This window comes from Pezoporus flaviventris, unplaced genomic scaffold (assembly GCF_033815535.1).
Source record: "Pezoporus flaviventris isolate CSIRO_AGI_PZ_B2104156 unplaced genomic scaffold, CSIRO_AGI_Pfla_v1 ptg000213l, whole genome shotgun sequence".
NCBI lineage: Eukaryota > Metazoa > Chordata > Aves > Psittaciformes > Psittacidae > Pezoporus > Pezoporus flaviventris.
Window position 1 is genome coordinate 10,871,309 of NW_026892761.1, and position 27,795 is coordinate 10,899,103.

At 36.0% G+C, this 27,795-nt stretch overlaps 1 protein-coding gene across 1 annotated transcript in view; it reads right to left on the reverse strand.

Moving 5' to 3' along the window:
- Window positions 1-27,505, reverse strand: part of SYCP2 (synaptonemal complex protein 2) — a 28,777-nt gene extending 1,272 nt beyond the window's left edge. Inside the window, exons 1-41 of the mRNA XM_061441327.1 lie at window positions 27,419-27,505; window positions 26,343-26,455; window positions 25,522-25,662; window positions 25,152-25,280; window positions 24,173-24,277; window positions 23,635-23,659; window positions 22,323-22,408; window positions 21,687-21,775; window positions 20,886-20,920; window positions 20,072-20,214; window positions 19,943-19,995; window positions 19,326-19,371; window positions 19,022-19,117; window positions 18,492-18,552; window positions 17,779-17,927; window positions 16,925-16,999; window positions 16,288-16,434; window positions 15,781-15,874; window positions 14,452-14,567; window positions 12,960-13,032; window positions 12,785-12,842; window positions 12,130-12,251; window positions 11,690-11,787; window positions 11,057-11,175; window positions 9,968-9,998; window positions 9,305-9,369; window positions 9,147-9,204; window positions 8,476-8,531; window positions 7,919-7,967; window positions 7,624-7,798; window positions 7,171-7,238; window positions 5,770-5,949; window positions 4,825-5,011; window positions 4,151-4,398; window positions 3,862-4,032; window positions 3,018-3,108; window positions 2,288-2,449; window positions 1,858-1,985; window positions 1,027-1,121; window positions 846-945; window positions 68-126 (exon numbers count right to left, since the gene is read on the reverse strand). Of these exons, the coding sequence (XP_061297311.1) occupies window positions 68-126; window positions 846-945; window positions 1,027-1,121; window positions 1,858-1,985; window positions 2,288-2,449; window positions 3,018-3,108; window positions 3,862-4,032; window positions 4,151-4,398; window positions 4,825-5,011; window positions 5,770-5,949; window positions 7,171-7,238; window positions 7,624-7,798; window positions 7,919-7,967; window positions 8,476-8,531; window positions 9,147-9,204; window positions 9,305-9,369; window positions 9,968-9,998; window positions 11,057-11,175; window positions 11,690-11,787; window positions 12,130-12,251; window positions 12,785-12,842; window positions 12,960-13,032; window positions 14,452-14,567; window positions 15,781-15,874; window positions 16,288-16,434; window positions 16,925-16,999; window positions 17,779-17,927; window positions 18,492-18,552; window positions 19,022-19,117; window positions 19,326-19,371; window positions 19,943-19,995; window positions 20,072-20,214; window positions 20,886-20,920; window positions 21,687-21,775; window positions 22,323-22,408; window positions 23,635-23,659; window positions 24,173-24,277; window positions 25,152-25,280; window positions 25,522-25,662; window positions 26,343-26,366 (4,007 nt within the window). The 5' untranslated portion in view covers window positions 26,367-26,455; window positions 27,419-27,505. The remainder of the gene's footprint in view (window positions 1-67; window positions 127-845; window positions 946-1,026; window positions 1,122-1,857; window positions 1,986-2,287; window positions 2,450-3,017; window positions 3,109-3,861; window positions 4,033-4,150; window positions 4,399-4,824; window positions 5,012-5,769; window positions 5,950-7,170; window positions 7,239-7,623; window positions 7,799-7,918; window positions 7,968-8,475; window positions 8,532-9,146; window positions 9,205-9,304; window positions 9,370-9,967; window positions 9,999-11,056; window positions 11,176-11,689; window positions 11,788-12,129; window positions 12,252-12,784; window positions 12,843-12,959; window positions 13,033-14,451; window positions 14,568-15,780; window positions 15,875-16,287; window positions 16,435-16,924; window positions 17,000-17,778; window positions 17,928-18,491; window positions 18,553-19,021; window positions 19,118-19,325; window positions 19,372-19,942; window positions 19,996-20,071; window positions 20,215-20,885; window positions 20,921-21,686; window positions 21,776-22,322; window positions 22,409-23,634; window positions 23,660-24,172; window positions 24,278-25,151; window positions 25,281-25,521; window positions 25,663-26,342; window positions 26,456-27,418) is intronic.
- Window positions 27,506-27,795: the final 290 nt, after the last annotated feature.

The following is a 27,795-nucleotide window of genomic DNA, read 5'->3' on the forward strand; positions in this document are numbered from 1 at the left end:
TGGCCTAACTTACACTTCAAACAAACATAACACAAATCTGATCCCAGGAGTAGTGAAGCCTACTAACCTCTGCTGCTCATTTTTCATGTATGTACTGAAAGTATGTGTGTGTTTTTTCCAAAAGGTCTGGAAAGAAAAATATTAATAGATGACAATCAGTGGGAACTCATATTTTGTGACCTAAAATTAATACCTTCTATGAATAAATCACAGACTTAGCACAGAATGGGTAGGAGCTAACACAGTCACCACAGATTCATGGGTGGAGGAGGAGAAGCTTAGCTGGCAGGATGAGGCACTTCAGGAATTCCATTTTCATAGAACCAACTTAAGCAAAAATCTGTTCTGCTTACCAATTTCAAAACAATGAAAAAGAACATGCATAGCATTTTAATCAGGCCTTCCATATAATTCAAGTCATGCCTTCAGAGCAAAACAAAAAGCAAATGTAGTCTTGTGTTGACATGAATATTTGTATATTGATTTTTACACTACAGCAAGTAGCAGGAACAATGTCAAGAGCACACAGCAAATCAGGTTTAAACGCCTACATGCTGTTCCTGAACAAAGTGCTCCCGAAGTGGGGTAAACAGCCCATTGAAACTGGTTGGGGTAGTTTGTTCTAGGAAGAAAACCACAGAGTGGTGATCTAGAAATTCTAAGAGCAATGCATTAGCCAATGCAAACACCTCAAACCCATTATCTGAAATGGGACCCAACTTTAAGCAAAATGATAAAGGCTTTTTAAATCAAAACTAATGATCTCAAGTTAAAGCTGACATGAACAACCTATGGACTCCGTAAGAATTCCCTTTTCTCCATGATCAAGCAATTAAAATACAAACCAAGAATTCTTTTTCCATGTTTTTCAGGGACTGAGAATCATTTTCAAAATTCTCAAGTTGCTCAAGGAGAGAAGAACGGAATTCCTCCAGCTGCCTGCTCCTACCAAAACAAAACCAGCTGCTTTCAGGATGTATTCACTGCACTTCAAGCATGTTTTAAAACAAATCTTTGGTTACAGACCTGCATTCACGAAGCTGGAAACTCATGGCTGACAAATGTTCATGGGCAGCTCGTAGCGACTGTTTAGTAAAATTATCCATTTTCCTGGAGCGGCTCTATGGGGATGTTTTTACACTAAATTCAGATTAGTTTCACTTCAGAAAAAAAAAAAACAAACCAAAAAAACCAACCCTGAAGCATGTTTAGTACTGTAATTGCTCAGTATCACAGATCATACTGAGCAAAATCCCCCTTTTTTATCATCTCCCTGTCTTTGAAGGAAAAGCTTTCCATTATGAAATGTAAGATAGCTTTACATTTTTTAATAAAACTACCTAATTTTAATGTACTTAAATAGAAGTACATTATGTACATATACAGAATTAAATAATATACTTAATTAGAAGTACATTGTTTGAAAAACACATTTTTCAAACTAGAATAAGTACACATGGCATGAGTGATGTGTGCGTGTAGCTGTCCATGATTAACAAATACATTATTCAGGCTCATGTTTTCCTTTTTGCAAAGGAACTTCATTCATGGCTTTCATAATTAAAAAAAAAAAAAAATCAAAATGCAGTATGATCACTCCTTTAAATACATACACTTGTTTTGAAACTACACACATGATAAAAAACAAAGCGGACCCGGAAAGAAAATCGTTGGAAAGTCACATACATAAAGGAACTGAAAAAGGCATAAAAGGAAAGTTGGAATTTTATGATTTCCTGAAGTTCTATGCACATAGCTGTTTTCATGACCTTTTAAGCAAATGCTGTAGTGTACTACAAGCTATCATTTATATGCGCATGTACTCAGACAACTAATATTGTATATGAAATATCTTGCCTCAAATTTCTTAGTAAATTCTTTTTGGAGCTTCTGACAGATACTGATAGTTGAACAACCAGGCTCCCAGATTTCCCCATCCAAACCAGACAGATCATTTGCAGATACAGGAGATATGCTTTCAGACACTGAAGTAAAAACAAGATAATGTTACAATTCAGAAAGAAGTATCCTATCTGAAGTTACAAAAGGGCCTATAACAGCTTTTATTATATACAGATATCTGAAATGGCTCAGATATTAAATGGCTGAGACCAGTTTCTGTTTTCATGTAAATTTTTTTTAATGGATATAGGCTCTAAATATTTAGATTTTTTTTAATTTCTTTTTTTAAGCACATAAAAGGTTTTTGAATGGATACTCTCTTTTATTGTTAGAACTTTGTTATTTTAAACTTCTGCACAAGCACAGCTTTCACTCTGTAACTAGCCTCTGTAAGTAGCAGCACTCTCTGTTTTAAATATTTCTCTAGGCTGTAACTTTGTTCTTCTCTTTCCTTTCTTTTCCTTCTCTTTGCTTGTTTCTGCTTCATCAGAATTGCTTTCTGCATCACTGTGGTACCTTCGTTTGAGAAATGGCTGTATAGTTGGTCCTTTAATAAACATGAAAACAAAGCTGCTTATTAGGATTATTGAGAATAATCACGTGGGAGGATAAAGGAGTGCCAAACTTTAGGAATATCTGGCTTTAAAGCTCGAGAATTATATAAAAATTAATTAACATTACCTTCATGGAGTAATCCTTCATTCAGTGATAGGAGAACTTGATGTCAATGAACAGCACGATTTCAAGGAACACAGAACTCTTTGACTCATTCAGGACTTGTTCATTAAAGAGATTCATGCTAAGCTCTCTTTTCCTGATACCACTTAGCCCCACTTTTCTTCCAGTATCAAAAGAAATCTTAATCTGTATCTTAAGAGCACAACTAACTCTTTACAGTAACTGCATTTTGGAGCCCAATTTTTATTTTTTCTTGAATGGGATAATTAAAACAATGCAGAAAATGAAAAAGAGAGCAGACATGGGACAATACTGAAAATATGTAAAAGAAAACATAATTTAAGAACTGGAGTCATATTTTTATGACAAATGAACATTTTTCTTAACCTCCACAGACACATGTAGAAAGTCTTCTGCTTAAAATGAAATGTCTGTACCTGACTCATGCATGGGGGCATAAGGTTCTTCACTCCAAGACTGCACTTTACTTCCACTGGAAGCAGATGATGGAGTTGGTGCTACACAATCCTGAAAGAAAAGTCACTGATTAACTTCCAAACTCAAGCACCTTCAGAAACCTACATTTGTGTTGCTTTTCATTATACCAGGCACATGAACACACTACAGTTTGGATGAAGAAAAAAGAATCACTGCATGAATTGCTACTAAGTTGCACTAGATGAAAGTATAAACAACTTCACCACACTGATCATTAATGATAGCAGTACCTCAAGTGACCAATAAGGTCTAACTGTTTCCTGCAATAGACCTCAAACAGAAGAATTTTGTAAAGAAGTCATTAGTGCTTTTTTCACCAGAAGAAGTACTCAGAAGCAGTGGTCTGAAGGCATACAGCAGTTTCAGTTTATATGCCAATGCCACAATAGTTATTATATTGAGCAGTACACTAATGCTAAAACTGTAAGAGCACTTTCCCACCTCAAGAATTTTTCTATACATATGTCACAATTCTTTAATTTGTGAAAAACTGTTTCTTTTCTATTGAAAATCCAGAGGAAAATATTTACTTCCAGTTGTTTAAGACACTAATTATCACTGAACTTCTTCCTTTGTATCCAAGTGACAAACAATTCCCTAACTTATCTCAAATGTTTAAACAATAACTAGTAAGATTTTCCAAGAAGGTCACAAGTAAACACTATATATGGTGTTTAACATTAAGAAAGATGCATTACCCTTAAACATCCCCATGTGTAAAGTAGATAAAATAGAGGAATAATGGCTGCTCATTTCTGGAGCGCAAAGGCTTTAGTAACATACCTCCTCTCTACTTTTGGTGGTAGGTTTAGTCGTATCACGTAGTTTTCCTTTAATAGAACATGTGTCCAAAAAGCAATGTCTGAAACTTGAATCTTCATTATTATCATGTGTTTTGCATGCAGATCCCTTTGCAAGTTTTCCATTGACAGCTTTGTATGTTGGTAAGCTGTGCTACACATTAACAAAACATAATAATTGAGAGGAGATGTACAAAAAGCATAAAGCAGTTGGCAGCTGAATGGAATAATTTTCAGTTAAAGTAACTGTAGAGTAATTTCAATATTCTTACCAAAGATGCTTCACTTAAAGCTGGTGAGAAACTTATATTTCCAAATGTTAACTTTTTAGCAGGCAACTCAGGGGACTGATTTAGACACAGACTTTGAAAGTTCTTTTTCTGGGGATGAAAATCACTGGGAGAGATTCCTTTCTCAAAGTTCAACATTTCTGCTTTTTCTGGTGTTGACTCCTGAAGACCAAGTGATCCTTCACTGCCAGTATGTTCTTGAGTAACATCTCCCGATATTCTTTCAGTACCTAGAAAACAGTTACTTAACTGTCAGCACAAGGAATGAAAGTTGAAAAAGGTAAGTTAAAGCTCCATATTGCTAACTGCTGCGACTCTAGGTATTTGCCCATCTTAGATCTGTGGAATTTCACTTCAAGTGTTGGCATACAGCTTCCCACACTTCCACTTTTTGCACTCCCTGCACTATTTTAGCAGTTACCACATTCATTGTAACACTTCTGTATTGCACTTCTATACTATGCCGACGTCAAATAACTGCACCAAACTATAAAAGTGTTAGTGACATGTTAATACACTTCCTTAAATTATGTGCTACACACTGAATTAGGGGATATCTTTAAAAGATGAAATAAATGTAAAATTGTACTACTATGATAATCCTCATTTAAGCTTCAACTTTTGATACAGTGGTGCTATAAAGTAAAAATACCCACATGTCATGATCTCAAGAGACGCAGGACTCTCAAGTGAGGGAATTTCAATTTTCTTTTCTTCTGCAAAGTTCTTTGATTCAGTAAATGCTTTGGGTACATAGTTTGCTACTCTCTTTGGCTCCATAGGTGAAATATTCTGGAGTTCCTTTTGCTGATTATCATCCCCGTTTTCTCCATGCATACGTTTCTATTACAATACAAAGTTTATATACACATTATTTGTAAACATATGGAAAATACAAACACAGAGGTAAAGAGCATATTATCTATATGTAATGTTGAACAAGCCGAAGGTCCAAAAGAAACCTCATTAGAAGTGCATAAATTCATATCAGGTGTTCTAATACCAGTAAATATTGAATCTGTTTAATTCAGGAACCAAATTTCTATTCTTATGAACTTCTTCACTATTGGAAACAATTACTGATGCTTCAGGATCTAATCAATAAAGTCTGCAGACATATCCATATACAGGAAAATGCTATGCTAAAAGAATGCAAACAGTTTTAGCAGCCAGTGTCACCGCTAATTTACTAGAAATCCTGTTTGGGTATTCAGTAAATATACTAACATACCCCTGTCAAGTCAGTCTTTTTATTTTACACAGAACAGGTTTAGAATTATCCGTATCACACTCCAGAAAAGAGCAAACTGGCTCCATAGAACTCGTTATGTTTTTGAAATAAAGAACACAGTAGTACTTTGCAGCAGAATAAATTTCATGAATGGAAACTGAAACCCTATTATGACTGAAAGATTATTTAGGACTGATTTTCTTAGCAGCTAAACACTCATTGTTAAAAAGGGCACTACTAGAGATAAAGTTCATTTCAAGTTGCTCATGTTGGGCACTCAAAATTCAGGAGCACTAAGTACAAACTAGACCACAAAAAAAAAAAAAAAAGGTCAGAATCGGATTTTTAAGAATAAAGTACAACTCCATACCTGTATTTTTGATTTCTGTGCCCTAGAGATGCATGCTGAAGACTCCCTTTCACTCTCTGACTCTGAACTGGAAGGCTCTTTGTAGTTTTTTGCTAATGCTGCTCTTCGAGGCCATTTTTGTCTGGTCATTTGTTTTATTGGTTCATCAGTTCTTGAATTCTGTTTTTTACATCTACTCATCTTTAGAAGAATAAGAATAACTTCAACTTACATCAGCATAATTAACAAATATGTAAGAATAAATGGCAGGTAACTTGGTTTCATTATTTGAAATCCATTATTTCAAAACAACTAAAAATCGTAACTTTACTAAGTCTTGGAGAGTCCAACCATCAATCTACTAAGTATTTTAGGCAGATAATTTACACTGTAGATCAGGCAGAGTCCAGTCAGGAATGTAAGAGTCAAAAAAGAGTCAAAATAAATGCCATTTTTGAACTACAGCAAAGCTGCAGTGGGTTTCCAAAGGTGCCTCTCTGAAATACACATGCATTTAAATGAGACTAACTAGTTTGAAGTAGAACAAAGCCAAAAGCCTGCACACTGAGCAGGAACCAGCATCCTTGATCATTACGTCTGAACTGATCACCTTAACCACCAGACTAGAATCAGTCTTCCTTTTCTTATCTGTCTCCCTTCTGCTTCATTACTACTGCCACTCTACACAGCAGGCAATGTTCAGAAATAGAGCAAAGCAATGTTCTCACTGAAAGTACCCCAGGGATCTGACATTAGAAGGGATGAAAACATGTAAGTGCAACACCTGTGACTAGAAGAGATTAGAACTCTGGCCTTCTGCTCTCTTGGAAAGTGCTCTACACAAAATGTATGCTGGGAACAGCTTCCTCATTTCTAGGGTCAAATCTATTAGTGACTTTAGATGCTCTCCACCTAAATCTATGGAGTAGTGGAACCCTGCCTCCTCAAAGAAGGCACTTCGAACTTGCTTGGGTAGATCAGGGGCATTTTGTTACTAAAAAAGCGCACATTAGTAAGCAGATTCAACACTGAGCAACTGACCGCTTTTCAGGGTATTATATGAATGATTATTATGCGATTATTATATCATAATGAATTATTATATGAATACTATATACTCAAGAGTAGATGGCTATTAAGCAGTAAATAGACATCATCAGTAATTTTATGTAGTAGAACTTAAAAAAGAATCAATGTATTAGTCATTCTAACTTATAGCCAGTGTTATGCCTGAAATACTAGCTAGATATTACAGAAAAAGAATATAGTACCTGAAAATAATAAACTGTATTCAACAAGAGACCTTGAAATAAGCAAGAAGAAATGGCATATATTTATGAAAAAATATTCTAAAACACTTTATGTAGCGAGTTAAAACATTTGTAATATGTATTACAAGTCTAGTTGCAAATTTACATTTACCTTTTTCTTATTTGCATTTTTGCCCTTAGGTTTATCCACGTGGCAAACAGGTTCAGGCAATTTCTCTGCTGTTACAATGCATAAAGTTAGAAAGATCAGCAAAATATTCAAACGTTTGACATCCAGAGTTTTAGCTGTAGAGCCACAGAATCACTTTTACATCCACAAAACTTACTAGCTCAGTACACTGCTTTCAACACATTATTTTCAAAAGCCAAAGGGTTTTTTTTTTGCACACAACTACCTCTGCCTGTCCCATTTTCCATGTTAAAATCCAGACTTTTTAGAAATTCACCTCTGTAAATTATTAGAGCTAATCTAAACATTCCTTACGATTGTAAATAAGACAAAAAACCCTTATCTGTATATCAGAGCACATTACATGCTGTGCAATTAACGTCTATGAACAAACTCACTGCAGCATTCGTAAGAAATATAGAAAAAGTTTCTCACTTTTGTCTGTGTTTATGGGTTTCCCTAAGTGCTTATTTCTGCTGTAATCAATTAACTGGGCTTTAGGTTTTCTATTTGATTCTCGTAGCCAACTAATGTCTGTCTTGCAGTCATCACCTCCGGTTTCTGCGTCTGTGTCACTGAAGAGATGCTTCTTGTTTTTATTGTTTGTAATCTGCAAGACAAAACATCTTTTTCATTTATCCATTTACTTTTCATATGCCTTTCACTTACATAATTGGCATGAAAAGGCAGGCAGACAAGGTATTCTGAGCCACAAAAATAAAAGCCTTACTTGTTTTCTTTGTTTCACTTCAGTGCTAGTCTTACCATCATCTGCATTCCTTAATGAGAAAAATAAGACACACCTTTAAATGATACATTTACAAATACTTGTTCTACGTGTTTCTACTGTTCATGTGATACGTTGATTAAGGATTCGAATAAATGCACCTGCTTTTTGTTTTTACATTGATTTCGGAAATACCTGCTCACCTCAAACCGGAAAGGATGCTTATTTGCTAATGATCCATGAGAACATACAGTAAGGATATGCCTCTTTGCAGGCCAATCATAAAAACCTCCCCCCTCTAATCAAGAGTTTCTATCCCTGTAGTATTCTATGAAGAGAACTGGAGCTGTTTTCTTCATGAAACACGTTCTTTCTTTTTAGTCAGCTTCCCAGAGGAAAATCATGAGGCCACAGCAGCTATGTTTATTGCTTGAAAACTAATACAGTCAAGCTATTACTGTCATGCATACATTCCCTGGATTTTCATAACAGAATGCTGCTGAATGCAAACAGTACTATTCCTGATAATCAGTAGACTAGACAAAATAGCACATCCCTACCCTTTTTTGTTTGAATCTGTATGAGCGCTCACTTCAGTAACATGCAATTCTTTCATCTGAAAATGTAAATAAATAAGAAACAAGTGGAGATTTTCATTTATGCAATTTTAACAAAACTAAAAAGTCCACCCCAGTAAAAGCTACAAGGTTTTTTTATCTGCTTGCTTTTTATACTCAGCAACTAACTTGTGATGATTAATTTCTGTCTTTGAAATCATTTAAGAACAGAACCAAGTGGCAATGACTGAAGTTTTCACTGTCTCAAACTAATAAATGAGTTCCCATTCACTTGCTTTGCTACTTTCACCATTCCAGCAGGTTCCTGCGAGCCGTAAGGAGCAAAACTATCTTTCCTTGTCTTTTGCTTCTATCTTAGCTCCATTCCCTTTTCACTCAAACATCTGGGCAAAGATGTCTTTACAATGGGGATCAGAAGGATGGCAATAACACTTTCAGGGTAACAGGATAATTGAAAAATAATGATACTCCTAAGAGTTTGATTCTTAATGCAGGAAAACACTGTTATAGCTTTAAGTGTAAGATATTTACACAGCAAACATTTTCCCCCACTTAGTTCAGTGATATGATTTGAATTTTTAGATGTTAACAATACTTTCAGTTGCCTGAGTTCCTTTATATTCTATTCATATCAGTTTCAGTTATATTCTTACTCCAAGCTTTATTGTAGGCTCATCAAACCCACTGATGTTAAAGTTGTAGACATCATCCCTGTCAAAGAGACACAGAGATCAGTTTTGTGACTGAATTGTGAACTTTCCACAAAGTTGAGTACCTGCAAATTTTGTTTGAAAATGTTTTAGCTACTTACACAATAGGACCAGCTGTTATATTAAGAAAAGCAGAGTTTTTCAGCTTTCTATCCTGAACTTCATCCTATATATAAAGAAAAAGTTAACTCCTATGCCATATATGGACTATGGTTTCATGTACAGTCACCTCACAAAGTTCTTCATCCATAACATATGAAAAACCTCAGACCCTCACTTGATTAGCAGCAGTACAACGAGGCAAAAGGGGACAAGGGCTAACAGAAATTAATCTTTTAGAATTTAACTTTTAAGGATATCAACAAACCCTCAGAACCATCCCCCCACTCCCCTCCCTCCCCCCCCCATTATCCTAATTTCTGTTCTGGCTATATCTCATTCAAGGATTCTGTAATATCATTTATGACAATACTTTTATTCTAAATATTTAGCATTGCCATATTCAAAGTGAACAGATTCAGTTCTATAATATGTAAACAGAAATTACTTTGGGTTTCAGTGGCTAACAGCTGTCTGTAAAAATATTATTCCACATAAGTAAATAAATAAAAAGTATATTAAGTATATACAGTCAATGCATAATGAACATCTATAGATATTTAACATTCAGAGGTATTTGTGAACTTTTGGTTTACATCTACTACTATCACCCTAGGTACATATATCAGATATGAAAAATATTTCCAACAAAAGCAATGTATTACCTTAAAGATACAGGATTTATTTAAATGTGGCCTAAAAAGTAAGGACACATTTTGTTGAATGACAATTAGAATATATGCATTTAGAATACTGCTTATATATAATAAAAGCCTTATCAAACACAACAAATTTATTCAGGCATTTAAATACAAACCTAAGTGGATTAAGAGAGACCAGACCCTTTCTTTTCTGTGCTCTAAAAAAAACTGATTCCAGCTCATACAGCTATACTGAAAGTTCTGCATGGCTTCCAAGTTGCTATCCAAACCATTTAAAAAGTGACAGAGCCTCACTGTTCCAGTCCTTCATCACTCAGTTACAAACGGGTAATGGGTTAAAACTTGAACAGGGGAAGTTTAGATTGGATATAAGGAAGAAGCTCTTTACTGTAATGGTGGTGAGGCACTGGAATGGGCTGCCCAGGGAAGCTGTGAACGCTCCATCCCTGGCGGTGTTCAAGGCCAGGCTGGACAGAGCCTTGGGTGACATGGTTTAGTGTGAGATGTCCCTGCCCATGGCAGAGGGTTTGAACTAGATGATCTTAAGGTCCTTTCCAACCTTAACTATTCATGATTCTATGATTCTAATCAAACATGGGGAGCATGTAATTACATGCAGAGTGTATTTCCAAACATCAGTTCTAGCAAGGAAAGACTGATTTTCTTATTTAAGAATTTGTTAAATTTAAACTAACAGTCAACTGTTAGTTTCAGGGCAACTAGGAGTTTTAGATGATCAGAAGGTTGATGACTGAATCCAAGTTTGACCCCCAAACTATGATGATGGAACGGAGACAGCCATGTGCAGTGCCCATGAACCATACCTGCTGATTTCTCTTCACTTAACATGTTATGAATGAATGAGCAACAAACCACTGAACAGTTTCTAACAGCCTTTTAGTTATTTCAGCTACTGGAACTGTATGACTACTAGATTCCTACTCCTCAGTGTAACAGTGTTTATCAGAAATGAATAAATGATTCATATGAAAGCAGGATGTGAAACAACTGTAGACAGAGGAGTAGATCACAGATAAAACCATAGGCACAAGAAGAACAAGCACGAAAGTAAATTAATAGTTCCCATCATACCTGTTACAACCCAAGGAGTCTCTTGCTTTGCTTTTCTCATCTGTCTTTACTTTATATCGGTCACTGATTTTACTAATTAGTGATTTTGCAGCATCTGTCATTTCTTTAGACTTTGTTTTCTACAAAAATAGAATTTAAGAGTCAACTTTGAACCCATTTAACAGAAGGACAAAGTTAAAAACAGAACTACAGATTCCCAGCAGTCACCTCAACTTTCCTAAATGCCTTCAAGATGTACTATCAATCCTTCAAAAACTATTTTCCCTTGCATTACTCAAACAGTGAGTAATGAAACATTGGTTTAGCAGAACTCTTCCATGTTGTGGGTTTGGGTACTGTAACATTCAAAAGTAAACAAAAAAGTACATGAGAAGCACAAGTCGGTGCTCAGTTAAGAATTATTTTGTAAAAAGATGATCACTAAAAATAAATTCAGAGTAAACTAATCTTACACAGGTCACACTGAAAAAGCAGAGTGAAGCTGATGGTATTTAATGCACTTGGTATTAGTGAAAAATCAATTAAAAATAAGTTTGTGACTAAATGAAGGTAAAACCAAATTCTGAAACACTGAAAATTTGATAATTCTCTTAACTGCAAGTCAAAAAAAAAATGAAGGTAAGAAGCTCCCACCGTGTTTGATGCTTTTGGATTTGCAGTCTCTTTTCTAAAGGGAACATCAGATTCCTCCTTTGTAAAACCAGAATGCAAAGATGTTTCAGACACTCTAGCTGAAAGAAATGTTTTAAATGATATTTCAGTAGTAGTTTTTTCCCTTCTGTACTTGAGTTTCTCTTCCAAATGACTAATTACTAAATATTTTGCTGTTTTCTTCCAATATGATATAAACTAAATTTTCTTGGTTTTCTTCTCTTTTTTATAATTTCTTTATCTTGAGATACTTAAAAAAAAAACAAACACCAAAAAATGCTTTTTATTTCATAGCTCATTCACTAACAACAGAAACTAATACAAGATCAAAATAAAAAGCACAGCTGTAGGTCCAAATTTCATCTAAAACACTTTAATGCTAATGGTTAACAAAGTGTGAACATAAACTGGATGGGACATACGTTCCAATGATTGATTCAGCTTCTGCTTGCCACCCATTGTTATATTCTTCTCAGGAACAGAGCATGCTCTTTTTTTCCATGTTTTGCTTTTATCAAAAGAACTCTCTAAAACACAAGGAAGCCTAACAAAAGTAATAACATGTTATTATCAGTGAACTGCAGAAAGTGAGTCTTTATTATAACAAACATGCATCAAAAATAGGAAAACAGTGCTATCTTGTAGCTATCAATGCATTTTAGAGCAATACCTAAGCTTGCTAGCACTGTTCAAGTAGCCAACACCTTGTAAAGTGGCAAATCTTCGGAAAGAAGATGTATTTTTAAGTCAACTTCAAAAAGGCAACAACATCCTACAGCCACCATTAAACCTTGAACCTAGGTAGATATGATGTGTCAAATTTACTACTTTTTATGGCACATTTCACTTACATAAACCCATGTGTCACTTGTATTTCACCTTCTGATGTCATCTAAATTACTCTCCTACCACTAAGGCTTACTTAAACTCCTACTCTAGACTGTGTTAGTGAGTAGTATTTTCATCAACAGATTCACCCATTCTTTTGATTAAGACAGACTAGTACCATTCATGAAGCAGTCATGTCCCTTCAAGGTGAGGGACAACAGTGACTTGACATTCTTTTCCAATACTTACAAAGGTTTGTTGCTTCTCCCTACTGGCTGAGAATCAGGAACAATATCTAACACTTCATCTAAATGAGACATTAATCGGGTATCAATTATTACAAAGGAAATGGACAAAATTAAAATCATTTTTAAAAGGTTTAAATTTTAAAGTAAAGACTATCAACACCTGGATAATTACTTGCCTAAGGTTTGCTTTTGTGTGGCCCCAACTTTTGCCTCTTGCACCATTTCTAAAACTTCTTTAGCACACGTTTGCTACAGTGGGATTAATACACAAAAGAAAATATTAGTGTAGAACTAGAGGCAGTAGAATCTCATGAACTTTCATTTTCCCTAATAAAGTATGAAATTATTTTTCATGTCAGACAAGTGCTGATTCAAGTACCTTTTCAGGGGGTTTTGACTCATTTCTCATACTTGATTTCCTGATTTTCTGTTCTGTTTCACTAGACAAGTTCTGTGTACGTGGCTGCTCACTCTGGAAAGCACAAGTAGTAACAGTAAACAACTACAATCCATAAACACAAAAGAAGGAAAATTCTCATAGAAAGTAGCACTTGAAATATTCTAAACCACACATTTTATATGTTAAAGTGTTTTTCTATAGCAAAAAATGCTTCAGAATCCTACAGTCTGGGACTGGATCTGAATTTCATCCAGAAAGATATTTAGAGGCAGGAATAAAATAAAGATGATACTTTGTAGTCTTTGTTCAACTGGAACACAAGCAAAAAAACATATACCCAAACTGCAGTTCTGTGACACCTATGTATTTTTGTTTGATCTTAGTGAATGCCTAATAAAAAAATGTACTAAACCTAATACGATAAATACTGTAACCTGAAGGCATTAATATGTCACAGCTACAACTGAATGTATGCTTTTAGGGGTATTTCAACACTGCATAATTAATTTGGGATTCTGTGCATACTCCATTTTCATATTATATACAAAGGAAAAATTGTGGCCTAATAAATGCAATTAACTCTGGGGTCAGAACTAAGGAGTGACTACAAATTTTAGCTAATTCTGGAAGATTTCCATCTGACTTTAGACATTTTAAACCTGAAATCCAGAGGTCAAGAAAACATCTTAGGGCAACTAAGATGATTAAGGGAGTGGAGCATCTCCCTTATGAGGAAAGACTGAGGGAGCTGGGTCTCTATAGTTTAGAGAAGAGGAGACTGAGGGGTGACCTTACTAGTGTATATAAAGGGGGAGTGTCACGAGGATGGAGCCAGGCTCTACTCAGTGGCAAACAATGATAGGACAAGGGGTAATGGGTACAAACTGGAACACAAGAGGTTCCACTTAAACTTGAGAAGAAACTTCTTCTCAGTGAGGGTGACGGAACGCTGGAACAGGCTGCCCAGGGAGGCTGTGGAGTCTCCTTCCCTGGAGACATTCAAAACTCGCCTGGACACGTTCCTGTGTAACCTTATCTAGGTGTTCCTGCTCCGGCAGGGGGATTGGGCTAGATGATCTTTCGAGGTCCCTTCCAATCTCTAACATACTGTGATACTGTGATTATGCAATGAAGTAAACACACTATTTTCCAAAAGTGAGTTGCTGACTGCAAAACTCTTAGATTTTTAAAATATTAATTAGGAACAAACTAGAGTAGAATTTAATGTTACTCTAAGTAAAAGACTTAGCTACAGATGACATGCATACTCCAGTAGGTTCTTGATAGAAGTTCTTTGTTCTGGTCTCATTTACTGTACTGTTAGACCTTTCAGCAGAGCTCATCATTTCCAAAGGTAATTTAAATCGTCCTTTGCAAGGAGTGGCTGAAGACAAACCAGAAACATGTTAGAATTCTACCATTTCTTCTATTAAAATTCCTGTGTCTGTCATATCAATATGAAAAGTTTTGTCCATAATAACATCTATTCCATAAACATTAAAAAATAGCTAGTGCTTGTATCACCTCGTGTACCTTTTCTAATTCTATTGTTTTCAATTGAGTTAAATGGAGGTTAACAAGCCCATCAACTGGGGATGTGTGGAGGTAAACAATGCTTTTAGAGGCTGGCTCTGGTGAAAAATAGTTGGTCATCTATTTAAAGATTTTACTGGAATATATTTTTGCTTTAATAGACTGGCTAAGTTCCAAAAAGAAAAAGTCACATTAAGTTCTAAATCTTGTTCCATTCCAATCTGAAAATGCTTTCTTTTCTAGCCTCTGGTACTCTTAATTTATACATGATACACGGTTATACATAACTATGGATACTCATGCATCCGAGACGGTTAAAGCAGGAAAATTAAGCTTGTCAGTCCTGCTGTTCTGCCACTAGTTGCATCTCCAGCCTTTAACTGGTCTTTCTTTGTCTTATAAATCTCTTCCTTGTAGAAAGTATTACATATCTGTTACAGTAAGACTATTAGCAGGAAAGTAAGAACTCCTATTTGTGATGAAGTCTCTCTTATCCTGTTCTGCAAGAAGCACTTCTGACATAAGCATTATTGGCACTGGACCTGTAACTCAACCTGGCAGTGGATCCCACCTTGCTCACTAGCCCCATAATCAACTGCCCCTTTAAGAAACACATACAGTTTTTAGATAACAGTAAAATGCAAGTGATAGATGTACACATTGGAGAAAGCTGATTTTCCGCTGCCACTGCTATAAAAAGCATTGCTGAGGAGTCTTTAAACCAAGAGAATGTGAGAAGAGAGATGTAAACCCATCCATTTTTACATCTTCTGATCGACTGCCAACTTCTCAGCTTGCTCCGGCACAAGCAGCTGACTGACAGCAGAACTAACAACAATAGGTGGTCTTTGGCTATTTGGAATGCATGCGCAGCTACTACCCTGCATCATGTCTACAGACCAGCAGCAAGTGGCCTAGTTTAAAAACTTCAATTTTAAAGCACCTGTGAAGAAAATTTATAAGGTTTACTTTTAATTTCCTGCTCTGCAAAGGACCACAGTTTATGCTTGTATTCAAAGATGATTTATAGTATGTTTTTCCTCTGAAAGTACTTGGAAACTTACATGTGCTAAGAAATACCAGTGGACTTCTTGTGGAAAATTTTCCAGGAATAATCACAGATGCTTCAGACACTTTCCTTTTACAAGACGTAGTTATCTTGGGGAACAGAAAAACTGGACCATAATACACAGATTTAAGAAAGACAAGACAAATTCTATCTCCAGAGTCTTCTGACACTGTATTATCGGAATGTCAATTGCTGTTGATGCACAAAGCAATGTAATGTGATTTTTATGCAGTTCCCTTTTTAGAGAAAGTTCAGCAAAATACTTGAATTATATAATACTCAAAACTAATGTTTTTGAGCAGAGATCAGTGATGGTGATTACTGTCTTTTGAATTAATTCAATAAAGTATGGCCAAATCCCAGCCCTTGCAAACAATCAAAGTAGCCAAGATGATTCCCAGGAGTTTCTGCAAAGCTATCATTTAGTATCATTAAGTATTTATATACTTAAACTGACTTGTATTTTTTTTTTTATGCCCTCTGCCTTGATAATCCTACTTACCTTGGAGGAACCACCTCTGCAGTTTTCCTGACTGGTACTTTTATTCAGAGTCCTCAAAGATCCAGGAAGTTGATGGGTTTTGTACTTACTGAGTTTGTCCTCCTCTTCAGATTTTTCTGGTGACAACTGACTTTCTGGTACCAGAACCTATATAATATTTTGCATTATTTAAATTTTTATACAATGTCTTGATGTTATCATGTCTGATATTTTATATTTATACCAACACACAGAGTAACTCTTTACCCTTAAGCATCACATTCCTTACTCTAGATTTTGATAAATCAGAGCTTATTCTGATTTATTGATAAATTCAGAGCTTATGTGCTTCTAGTTTTAAATACATCCAACCTGTTATTTTCGCTAACTAGGATGAGTTACCAAATCACAACTTACGTAAAAAAAAAATGCACTTGTGTATATTTGCCTGATTTATTCCAAGATTTAGATATTAAAATTATTATCTCCCCAAATACACAATACATGCTTACAAGAAATCACTTTACTGGTTTATGAGTAATCTTATTGGCATTTTGCAAGTTCCTGTTTTTATGCTGAACGATCATAAATTAGCTAATAATCAGACAAAATATAAACCCCATGAAAACAAGAATCTTGGCATACTGAAGTCAAATACCTGTGATCCGCTTTCATCAAAGACGACATGTACGCTTGTTCTGGCAACTGATGCAGACCGCTTCTTACTAAAATCCTACAAAGTGAGTAACCATCTACGTAAAATACACACTTTGCTCACTTTTTTTAAAACCAGAAACAGAAACAAAATTAAGTCAGATGATATGTGTCTGCAATCAGGTTACAGCGGAAAACAGATTCTACAAGCTCACAAGCTCAAAGCACTTCCATTCCTCACAAGTTTCTCAGAGTTCAGAGCAAAGCAGTTTGCCACAAGCAAAGGGAGTAAGCTACAGCTTATTAAAAGTTTACTAAAGGAGTAAATTCACAAGAGTGGTAAGCACATTGTAGAAGTGGGATAGCTAAGGAATCATTTCTGAGAGCCTTCCATATTTGAAAGCACAGTTCTTTACACAGTTCTTGTGTCTGTGGAAATTTATACATGCAGAATTTGCTTCAAGTCCAACTGTTAACCCAGTGTTGCAAAGTCCACCACTAAACCATGTCCCCCAGGCACCACAGCTACATGTCTTTTAAATACCTCCAGGGACAGTGACTCCACCACCCCCCTGAGCAGCCTGTTCCAATGTTTCACAACCCTCTTAGGCAAGGAATTTTTCCTAATATCCAATCTAAACCTCCCCCCCCCGTAAAATATGAGGCCATTTTCTTGTGTCCTTATTAGGCATCCTTACCAAGGCTTACTATAGCAGAAATGGTGCTCTGTATTGATGATACTAATCGAAAACTGTTGGTACATACAAACAACAATAATCACAGCTATAACAACGTTTATGTGGCAAGGAGACATTTATCTTGAATCAGTCAATTATTCAAAAGGTGTTCAAATCTTACCTTACATTTATTAAGACCATAAATCTTTCTGGTTACATCTCTGATTTCCAAGATAGAATCAAAATATAAGAAGAATTTCTCTCCTTCTTGATTTCCAACGTGCACTGGCCTTTTCAGAGCTATTGTTAATAATTTCTTTGAATCCTTTTCTGGAAAAAAAAAACCCACCAAAATTTGAAAAGCAGTTTCATTACAGTTTAGTAACATCTCATAAATGTTTGTAAATACATGAAACTTACTTGCTTTCTTCAGTTCAGCTATTAAAATGTAGATTTTATTTAATTCACTCTAGCCTACAATATATTTTTAGTGAAATACTTCAAGATTCCATCTTTAAGAAATTCTCTATATTATCCCGTAGAAATTTCCTTATCCTTATTCCCTACAGATAGTATCCTGTAGAATTTCCTTTCAAAGTTATTTACTATAGCTGCAGATAAACTGGAGAATTTACAAAACTATTCAAACTAGTTTAAATGGAACGTTATTAAATGTTACTGTCTTACACATAATTTTGTACTGAAATACCTATAAGACGCTATTTGAATAAAATCACATCTGCATGTCTAAAATGTAATTTTATCCCTGACAAAATGCCTATATTTTAATTTGGAATTTTGATTTGCTGAGGATCTGCTGAGGATTGAGTCAGTACTTTAGGATTAATCCAAGTTAATGTGTAACAAAAGGTCATGCTTTTTGAGTGCCAATACCTTCTAGGCTGTACTGGTCTACCTCTTCTTCTGGTATAATGACTGTTTCCCAGTGATAATCCTTGTAAGAAAAATATGTATTTTAAAAGACAGAAAAGCATTATATTGCAATTCAAAGTGCAATGTTCAGGAAGTTATTCCAAGAAGACAAATTTTCAACTTTTTTAATCCTTGTAAGGACTGACAATGAGCACAATAAGCACGTGCTTTATTTTTTAGAGCAAACAGTGTTTTGGAAGAGCTTTGGTAGAGACATTAAGTCTCACCTACAAAAACAACTGCAATTTTGTGAAATGGCTTCTTGTTCATGTATGCATATGTTAAACTGTTTGCAAAGAGTATCTGAAACTCATTACTTGGAAACTGTTTGATCTAAATAGGTACACCAAGTTAAGATTTTTTCCTCGCCTCCATATTAAATGTACACATAGCTTTAACATGTTGATATGGGAAAATAAATTTGATACCCGTAAAGAATACGTATCTACTGTCTCAGACCAATCTAGTATGATGGACAAAAATTAGCTTACTGCATCATCTGCTGCCACATAGAAAGATATACTTCTGCTACCAACGTTGAAATCAATCCAAAATTCTTCAAGATTTTCATCCAACGGTATCTGTAGCTAAAACAGAACAAAACAAAGAGTAAGAGCTGAAAGCAATGACTTACACCAGCTAACAGGCTTTGTGTTACAACGTGACAGACTTTAAATACCTGCACATCTGTATACTCCTGGAAAAAAACATTATTTTTTCTTAACTAGAAGGCAAAGAAATTCTTCAGGTGCACAAAGGAAAATCCATGGATATATGATTAAGCCTGTAACTTACCTCATATTCATCAAGAGCTGCTGATAAACATGGATATGTAAAAACCCTGTAAGAAAAGGATATTTTGTCAAGTATCCTAAACTGCTGTAAATAAATTTTGCATACCTGAGCACAGCAACCTGACTGCTTTCTCAGCACAATAAAAGATCAAAATAACCAAAAGAGCAGACACCTGACTTCACTTCTTCCCCAACAGAGATAACATGAAATTTTAAACATTCTCTCAATTATAGTAGCCTCAGACCTCTAGTCACTATGTTCATACTTCCACCTTATCTGCTGATATTTTAAGAATGATATTCAACCTCTTTACTGTCATAACATAAAATTAACACACAGAGCATGTGATCATACAGATGAGGAAAAGTTCGTATTTTCTTTCCTTTTCATTACCTATTTCTCTAGCAGATATTCTCATTGATCATTACCTCCTAAATCAATAAAGTAACATATACCAACAGATCCTATTGTTTAAGAATCTTTTCAAATGAATGCTCTTTCTTTAGTGAACAGTTTCTTCAAGCCGTTATCTAAGACAAACATAATGTGTTAAAAAGGTGATGAATAGCCATTAAAAAAAGAAAGAAAATGTTTTAGCTTAAGATATTCCATTTTACCTCCTTTTGTCTCCCAGCATGCCATTCACCTGGTTAAGAAATTTTCTGCAATCCTATTAAAACACAGAAATTTCTTAAAGAACAGCAAAATGGAAGTTTACCTCCCTTGAAATTTTTTATATGACTTACTGTTTCAAACTCAGAATCTTTAATTCCTTTAAATGCACTGGACACAAACTCCATGGAAAACCACTGGTATGCCAGTTCTCCTCTTTGTTTCTCTGATATCATTCTGCATAAAGCTTCTGTAATGGCTACCTGCAGGTCATAGTCTACAGCACAACGATTTTACAGGAACAGTAGTTTTAAAGATACTACTGACATAAAAAAGCATTATTATGTTTTGATTATACTCTGAAATAGTATATTATATACTATATTCTAATTATACCAGGAAACTAGTATAAGCATTGCTGAACATTTAATGTTACCTATCACATTATATCCAAATACATAACCCATAAAGGATATATAGATAACTAATGGAATGAGAACAACTAACCAACTTATGTTTCACACTGAAATTTCAAACAAGCTTTCAAGGAATGTCAGAGGAACATGAGGCGAGAAAGAAGAGAGGTTTCAAGCTTTCACCTGTCTGATCAGGGAAACCGCTGGATACCAAAGTGATCCCTGAGAGAAGTAGTTTAGCACTCTAAAAATGGCTTGCAGGTCACTATCCAAGAAGACTACTTCCTTATGATCTTTTGCCATTCTGAAACTTATATTTTAGAGAAGGACTGAAAATGTCAAAGAAGAGCCATGCATTGCATGCATCTGAAACATTCCAGCTTGCAGATTGTTTTCATGCAGTATTTTTATTTTTCAGAGGACTAATTGCAACACTTTGCAGCTTCTAAATGTCTTCTCTGGATTTTTAACAGGTCTGCATATAATTTTTAAGAAGCTTGACATTAAATTGCTTACTAAGTCCCATGCTCACCTCCAGCATCCAAAATTCTCTTCCCCATGTCACTCCTGCCAAACAAAGTAATGTTCCATCAAAACATGACAGCAGCACAAAGTACGGAAGAAAATTTTTATTTAATTACAAGCTTTAATGTAGGAGACAAACCTCTGATTCTACTAAACTATTAGATTTCAAAGGGGTCAGTGTATTATGCTAAGGCTGTACACCTGAAAGTACCACCAGAAGAAGTGAATCAACAGACACATATATAATTTTTATTCTTATTTTTTTAAGTGCTATTAAAAAAAATAAAAATCCCAAGGTGAACAGCTTGTCTTTCCAGTGACTGATTCATGTGCTTCACACACATTCTTAAAAAGAATTTATTTCATTATTTTAAGACAACAGGGATGAGAAAAAGCCTAACCCAGATCAGGAAAGAGTCAAGTTAAGGCTTGCAGTGGAGAACAACCCATAAGAATACCTGCCCACAGCCACTACCACTGGCAGCACAGTAATAGCAAATGCAAAAGTGAGTTAAACAGGGACTGTGAGGGTGGTGAAGCACTGGAAGAGGTTGCCCCAAAAAGTGGTAAATGCTCCATCCCTGGCGGTGTTCAAGGCCAGGTTGGACAGAGCCTGGGGCAACATGGTCTAGTGTGAGGTGTCTCTGCCCATGGCAGGGGGTTGGAACTGGATGATCTTAAGGTCCTTTCCAACCCAAACCACTCTAGGATTCTATGATCTGCATGTTATAAACAATCTTAGCAAAAACTGCCTTCCCAGCTATGCAAATGCCATAATGATATAAAAATTATACTGAAGATTATTTACATGGCACACAACATTTCCTTTGTAGAAAATATCCTTTTCCTGGCATCTCGAGGTATGTTGTCAAGCATTACATTAAGTTTTCTTACTACCTAAAAAAGGGAGCAAGATTTAATGTAAGTTGTTAAACTTTAAATTATTCTTATTTCTGGCTCTTCAAATATATTTCATACCACTGAAGAAAATAAAACACTTAAATAATTACAAAACAAGAAAAGACAATGAGGTCTATCTGACCATAAGTGGTATTTATCTTAATGTAACTACCTCAATTTCAATAAATGATATTACCTTTAATGTGGATATCAGTTGTTAAAGGGTTATGGTTCTTATTTGTAGTTTTAAATATAGACACCCCCCCCCCAATTTTCAAAGCTAGAGTTCTGTCTGAAGTTGTTTGCTGAGCTAATTTACTGTCCAAATCAAATACTGCAGATTAGTAATCTCAAAAACAAACAGACCACCCCAATATGTAGAAACGAACAAATATTCCCACAGAAACATTAAATAAGCCTTATGATACTACAACACTACATAATTATCTTTTTTGTGCAGCATCCGTACAGTTAAATTACTATCTTCACAAAGTCTGTTAAAACACTAACCAGGAAATTGTTGCTTATAAAGAAGAACGCTTACCTCTTGCTGGACATAGACACTAATTCTCACATCAGTGATGAGGGTGCACGTTCTCAGAGCAAAGTTTTCCAGTATTTCCATTTTACCTAATGAACAGGAAAAAAATAAAGAATTACTGACAGCGGATTAGGGTGCCCTCTCATCTGCATATGGGAGAAGATTCTTTTTCATTTAGAAATGTAGCATGCCTTCTTTTCCATATAGCATTACTAATACTTAAAAATAAACATCTTAGCCTTCTTGGTTAAATGCAAGACAGAATAGTTACTTCAATCTATTGTAAATACAGCTCTTTATGATGTTTCTACTTGTGTGCATCACTGCATAAGTCCCCTGGCCATGCGACCCTGATTTTTTAAATATATTCAGATCAATTCTGTAACTTAAGTCTCCAAGTTCAAATTCTGACCCAGGAATTTATCTTCCCAGGGACAAGGAAATGAATCTTTCATTCTGACTGAGACATCAAAATGGTCTGTAGTGACCTTCCACCTAGTGCTATACTAAATGCTAAGTGCAATAACATGCATGATAAAGTCAATAAAGAACGACAACTGTGCTATGCTAAGCTGTGACACCTTAGAAACAAAGCAATGCCTGCCTTTTTCCTACAGCTATGCGTGTTACACTGGTGAGGGAATGAGCTGTGTAGTTACACTTCACATTCCAGGGTGTTTACAGGAAAATATGTACTTCATACTAAGCCGTGTAAAATAAAAACACATAAAACTCCATCTGTGTTCTGTGTCTCTGTGCACCATCAAGAGTGCCGGGGCACGGCTCACAGACTGCAAATGTCCAGCCCCTGCTCCCACACCCAAGGTGCCAGGACAGAAAACTGGTGTTGGGCATCACCTATACACGGCGAGCTCCAGAACAGTACCACTCTTTGGCAAAAATTCAATTCAGTTGCCATCTCTGACAAGACTAGACTATCCTGCCTCTTTATTACTGACATCAACAAGTTACAAGGAAATCTGACAGTAGAGAAACCTCAAATTAAACTGTTACAGATGACATTAAGGCCTTTTTTTCACATGAATAAAAAAATTTAGTCCTCTGTGTGCAGAACAGCCCTCTTGAGTATAAGTCCTTTCCTGTTACGGTTTGTGAACTGAAGCAAATAGATCTGGCGGGGTATTTACATTGGATCAAGAAACTCTGCACCTTCCTCACTGCACAGCTTCTTCTCAGAACCACCTTGTCTCAACATGGTTCCACAAGTACTGTGTTACTTTAACACCAATAACTTTGCAATGCTCTTTAGGAACACTTTAACATATTTAAGTCTACACTTTTTTTTAAAGCTCACCTTCAGGTCTGCTATCCCATACAGCCTGTAAAAAAAAAAAACAAAAAACAACAAAAGATATAATTTTGATACTGTAAATATTACAGCATAAAAGTCAGGTAACAAACCTAAAGCAAGTAATCAAAAAGCATTTAAGATTTTAAAATTATTTCATCCTTAATGAAGGACATAGGAGAATTCTTTTAATCCCCAGTGTGGCTTCCCAAAATATTTCAGTTAAATTTATGGAAATTATTTCCCTAGTGACAAAAATGTTATGAACTGAAGCCAACTGACAGACCTTAGAAACCTGAGTCCTGGGATTAGCATACCAATAATTTATTTAATTAAAATCAGACCAGGATGAAATTTTTTTTGTTCATCAAACACTCCTATTGTTTATTTCATGATGCTAATCATGAACAGAAAAGGAGAACAGGCAAACTATTAACTTTAGAAGGATATTAAACAGAAACACTTTTGAAAGTCTTGCTGCTAAACAAGTAATAATTACTTTGACAAATATACACAAGGTATTTTACTATCAATCTATTTTTACCAGCAACACACTGAAGAAATCTTCAGCCAGGCTTGTAATCATTTCATTCTTTTCATTTCCTCTGAGGATCAAAATTTCTTTTATCTTTTCAAACCAATTCACCATGTAAAGGGAAAATAAATCTATTTAATAGCATGAAAAAGGACAATAGGTCATACTATAGTTCAGTAAGATTAGTTATTCTGCTGAGCATACTTTGGCCCCAAACTGGATTTTTTTTTCACTCACACTAAACAAATGTAGGTGATTTCAAACTGATTTCAGTAGCTGACTTTTTAAACACAAAACTCAGACATCTACTTTTACATCTGCCATCACAGATAAGGTGCTGAAAAACTGGCAGTAGGTGGAAGAGGAAGCCTGTTTGTAGGTGTGACTATAAGCATGAAATTACCACCACACCTTTTAAGTTTTAATTAAGGCAATTGAGAAGGCAATTGAGTAACACTCAGCTGAAATTGTCATCAATTTTCTGCAGTAAATTCCCTAGTATCTATTTTTCAGTATATGTATTATGTTGAGTTGACACATTTAACACGCAGGTTGAAATAACACAAAATACTCAGAATATCAGAATAGCACTATGATCTGTTGAAAGAACAGGTACAACGTTGCTGTTGTGAGTATTAACAAAAATAACTTAAATTGCACCAAGAAATTCTAATTCCCGACTTAAAAGCAATATTAAAAGCTCACGGAAAAAGATACCATCTTCTTGAAATTGCTGTGAATTATCTATCTGCTGCATGATTTGCAAAACCTTCTCTATGGCAGAGCAGTGTCACTTTATAAGGACCCGCTTGTTAAAGAACACTTAAATCTGAATAATGTTTGTTGCAAAGTTATGGGAAATTCTTCATTCAGAAACAATCAAGGACCAAGTTGAGTACCAAGATGTTGAGCACTGAAGCATTACTTATGCATGTTTTATTATTATATTATTTTTAGAAGTTCAGGTATGCGTTATGGTTTTACTTATCCTTCCAATAAGACCGTATTTTATCATTGCTGGGAGCCCATCTTCTCCTGCTATGACGATTTTGTCTGCACATTTCTGAAGAGAATTCAGTAAAACAGAAATGCTTTTGACTTCTTGTTTGTCAATTTCCTGAAATTGAAATTGTAACATAAGCTTTAATGTAGAGTTCTAGAAGAACCTGTATTTAATTAGCCAGGTGCCCTTCTGCTCTCAAAAGCCACCTGAATTGCAGCTTGAAGGAGATATGCAATTCTTAAATTTTATTTCAGTTTTTCAAATCAACTGCTGGCATAATCAAGCCAAATGAAACAATCTGTTTCAGACTATTCCAATGACAGTTTAGATGACTCTGATGGAATGGTTACATTACCCGACACAGAAGCTTGTCTAATTTGTTGACAAACTGCTTGCTGCATTTGTGAGAGGCATTTTCACAGTCTTCTGTTGCCAGAAATTGTTCTAATAATTGAAAATCTTTTTTTTTTGTAGCTTCATCAATTAACTTTTCAAACTGTCAACAACAAAAGTAAACAGAACAACTCTATTACTGTATGCTTTACACCCATACTGATTGAACAGTATTTAGCATAGGTGGTCTGCAATCATCTGTTGCATTCTAAAGCAAATATTCTTAACTAGGACACCATGAAATGTAAATGCTGAAGTCCAGAACACCACATCTAATACACAAGTCATGCAAATACTCATGGTTTTTTAATTATTTGCTAGTTTTCCTTAACTGGCTTTTCTTTCCTTGTGTTACAAATAAATGCTTATGCAAGTGCTCACCCTGTTAACACCCCTTAGTACATTTAGCATTCTGTATTTCTATATTATCTATTAGGGACTTTAAAAGATATTAACATATTGCAGTACTACTGCCTTCCTCAACTATTTTGCCACTCCATTCTTTCTAAATCAACTATAACCCAATTTCAACATACTGATCTTGAGTATCATCCCCAATGATTCATGTGCAACAAATACATACGATTTATTTTAATCAGTAATAACTTCCAGTTCCTCTTGCTTTCTACCCAGCTACTTAGCACTAACCTGTGTCAAAGGAAAATGTCTTCCTCTGACATTCTTAGCCACAGTGCAAATTTTACATGTAATCAAATACCAGAAGCGCTTTAAGCTAAGTAATTAAAACAATCAATACTCATATTCTGGTCCATAAGCACATACCTGCATCTCATTCCTGGTTGCCATTCTTGCAATTCATCTACTCAGCTGCACAAGAAGGGAACAATCACCACTTGACCAAAACACAGCTCACTGACACAAGCTTCCAATAGGTTCTGGAAACATGTCAGTTACCAGTCAAAACACATTACAAATGCTAACATTTGTCACTAGTACAAATATTATTATTACTTTAAGAAATTAAAGTAACTGGGGCTTTAAGGAAACATCCTTACATGGATAGACAACTGCTTGAATTAAGACTGGAAGGAATGATCAGCCATGGCAATATAGGAAAATAACATGAAGATGGCCGCCATCACATTATTCAAAATAGGCAGGTCAGCAGCAGAACTCCAGAAGGGCCTAATTATAAATCACTTAAGAAAAAAGTGACAAATGCATGCAGGGAAAAAGTCTTCTTAATTACAGATACAGTGATGGGCTCTGAGATAACTGTTAACAGCAAATGTGAGGTCGCAAAACTAGTTTACTGAAAACAGTTTTAATACTGAAGAACCATCAAGTTACCTTGGTTTTTAGAGTTAATATGTAAAAAAACAACCAACCAAACGAAAAACAAAACAACACCCCACAATAAACTTTTTGATACTTTGCACAAATTAATCTACATTGACCAATCTACCATATGCAATTTCAGTCTCTCCATTCCAGAAATTACACAGCACTAGACAAAGCAAAGCAAAGGGAAATGACTAAAAATAGGAAACAGCTCCTATAGAACAAGAAAGTCAATCATTTCTGCACACCTAAATAATATAGAAATTGCAACTACAGTGCGATTTATTTATTTTCTCAACACAAGAACACAACAGCCTACACTGAAGCCTTTGCTATCACCTCACAGGGCTCTCGCCTCCTGACTAGTCAGGCAAGACAAAGAAAAAAATTATCAACCCCTTCCAGGGGCCTCCTTCTCGACGAAGTCATGAGACCTCCACCCTCGATCCACACGCAGTCGCTGGCATACCCCACAGAGCTTTGCTACTCCGCAGAACGCGCCCGGCAGTCGCCCCGCCGCCTCAGCAGCGAGGCCCCACACAGCATGGCGTCCTCACCTCACTGCCGAAGCAGAAAGAAGCGCCCTTTCCCTCTGTCCAATCACTCGCAGCGCCTGTAAACTACAGCCAATCCTTGCCCGCGAGCGCGTCGTGCCGACCAATCGCCGTCGGAGGCTCGGGGCGGGAGGTGGGGTTTCCTTGCCGTGCGGCCGCCTCGCGCAGATGTTTCTCCGCCCTCAGCGCCTGGCACGGTCTGTCCCGGCTGCTGCTGAGGGGGAGCTGCATGCGGCGGCCTCTTCACCTGCCCGCCGAGAGCCCGGCCCCACGAGCGAGGTTCCTGACCCCGGGCGGGAGCGGGGCCGTGGATGGGGCGGCGGCTGCCCTAACGGCTGTAAAACCCCCTGCGTGGGGTGTGCCTGCCTTTCCCGCCCAGC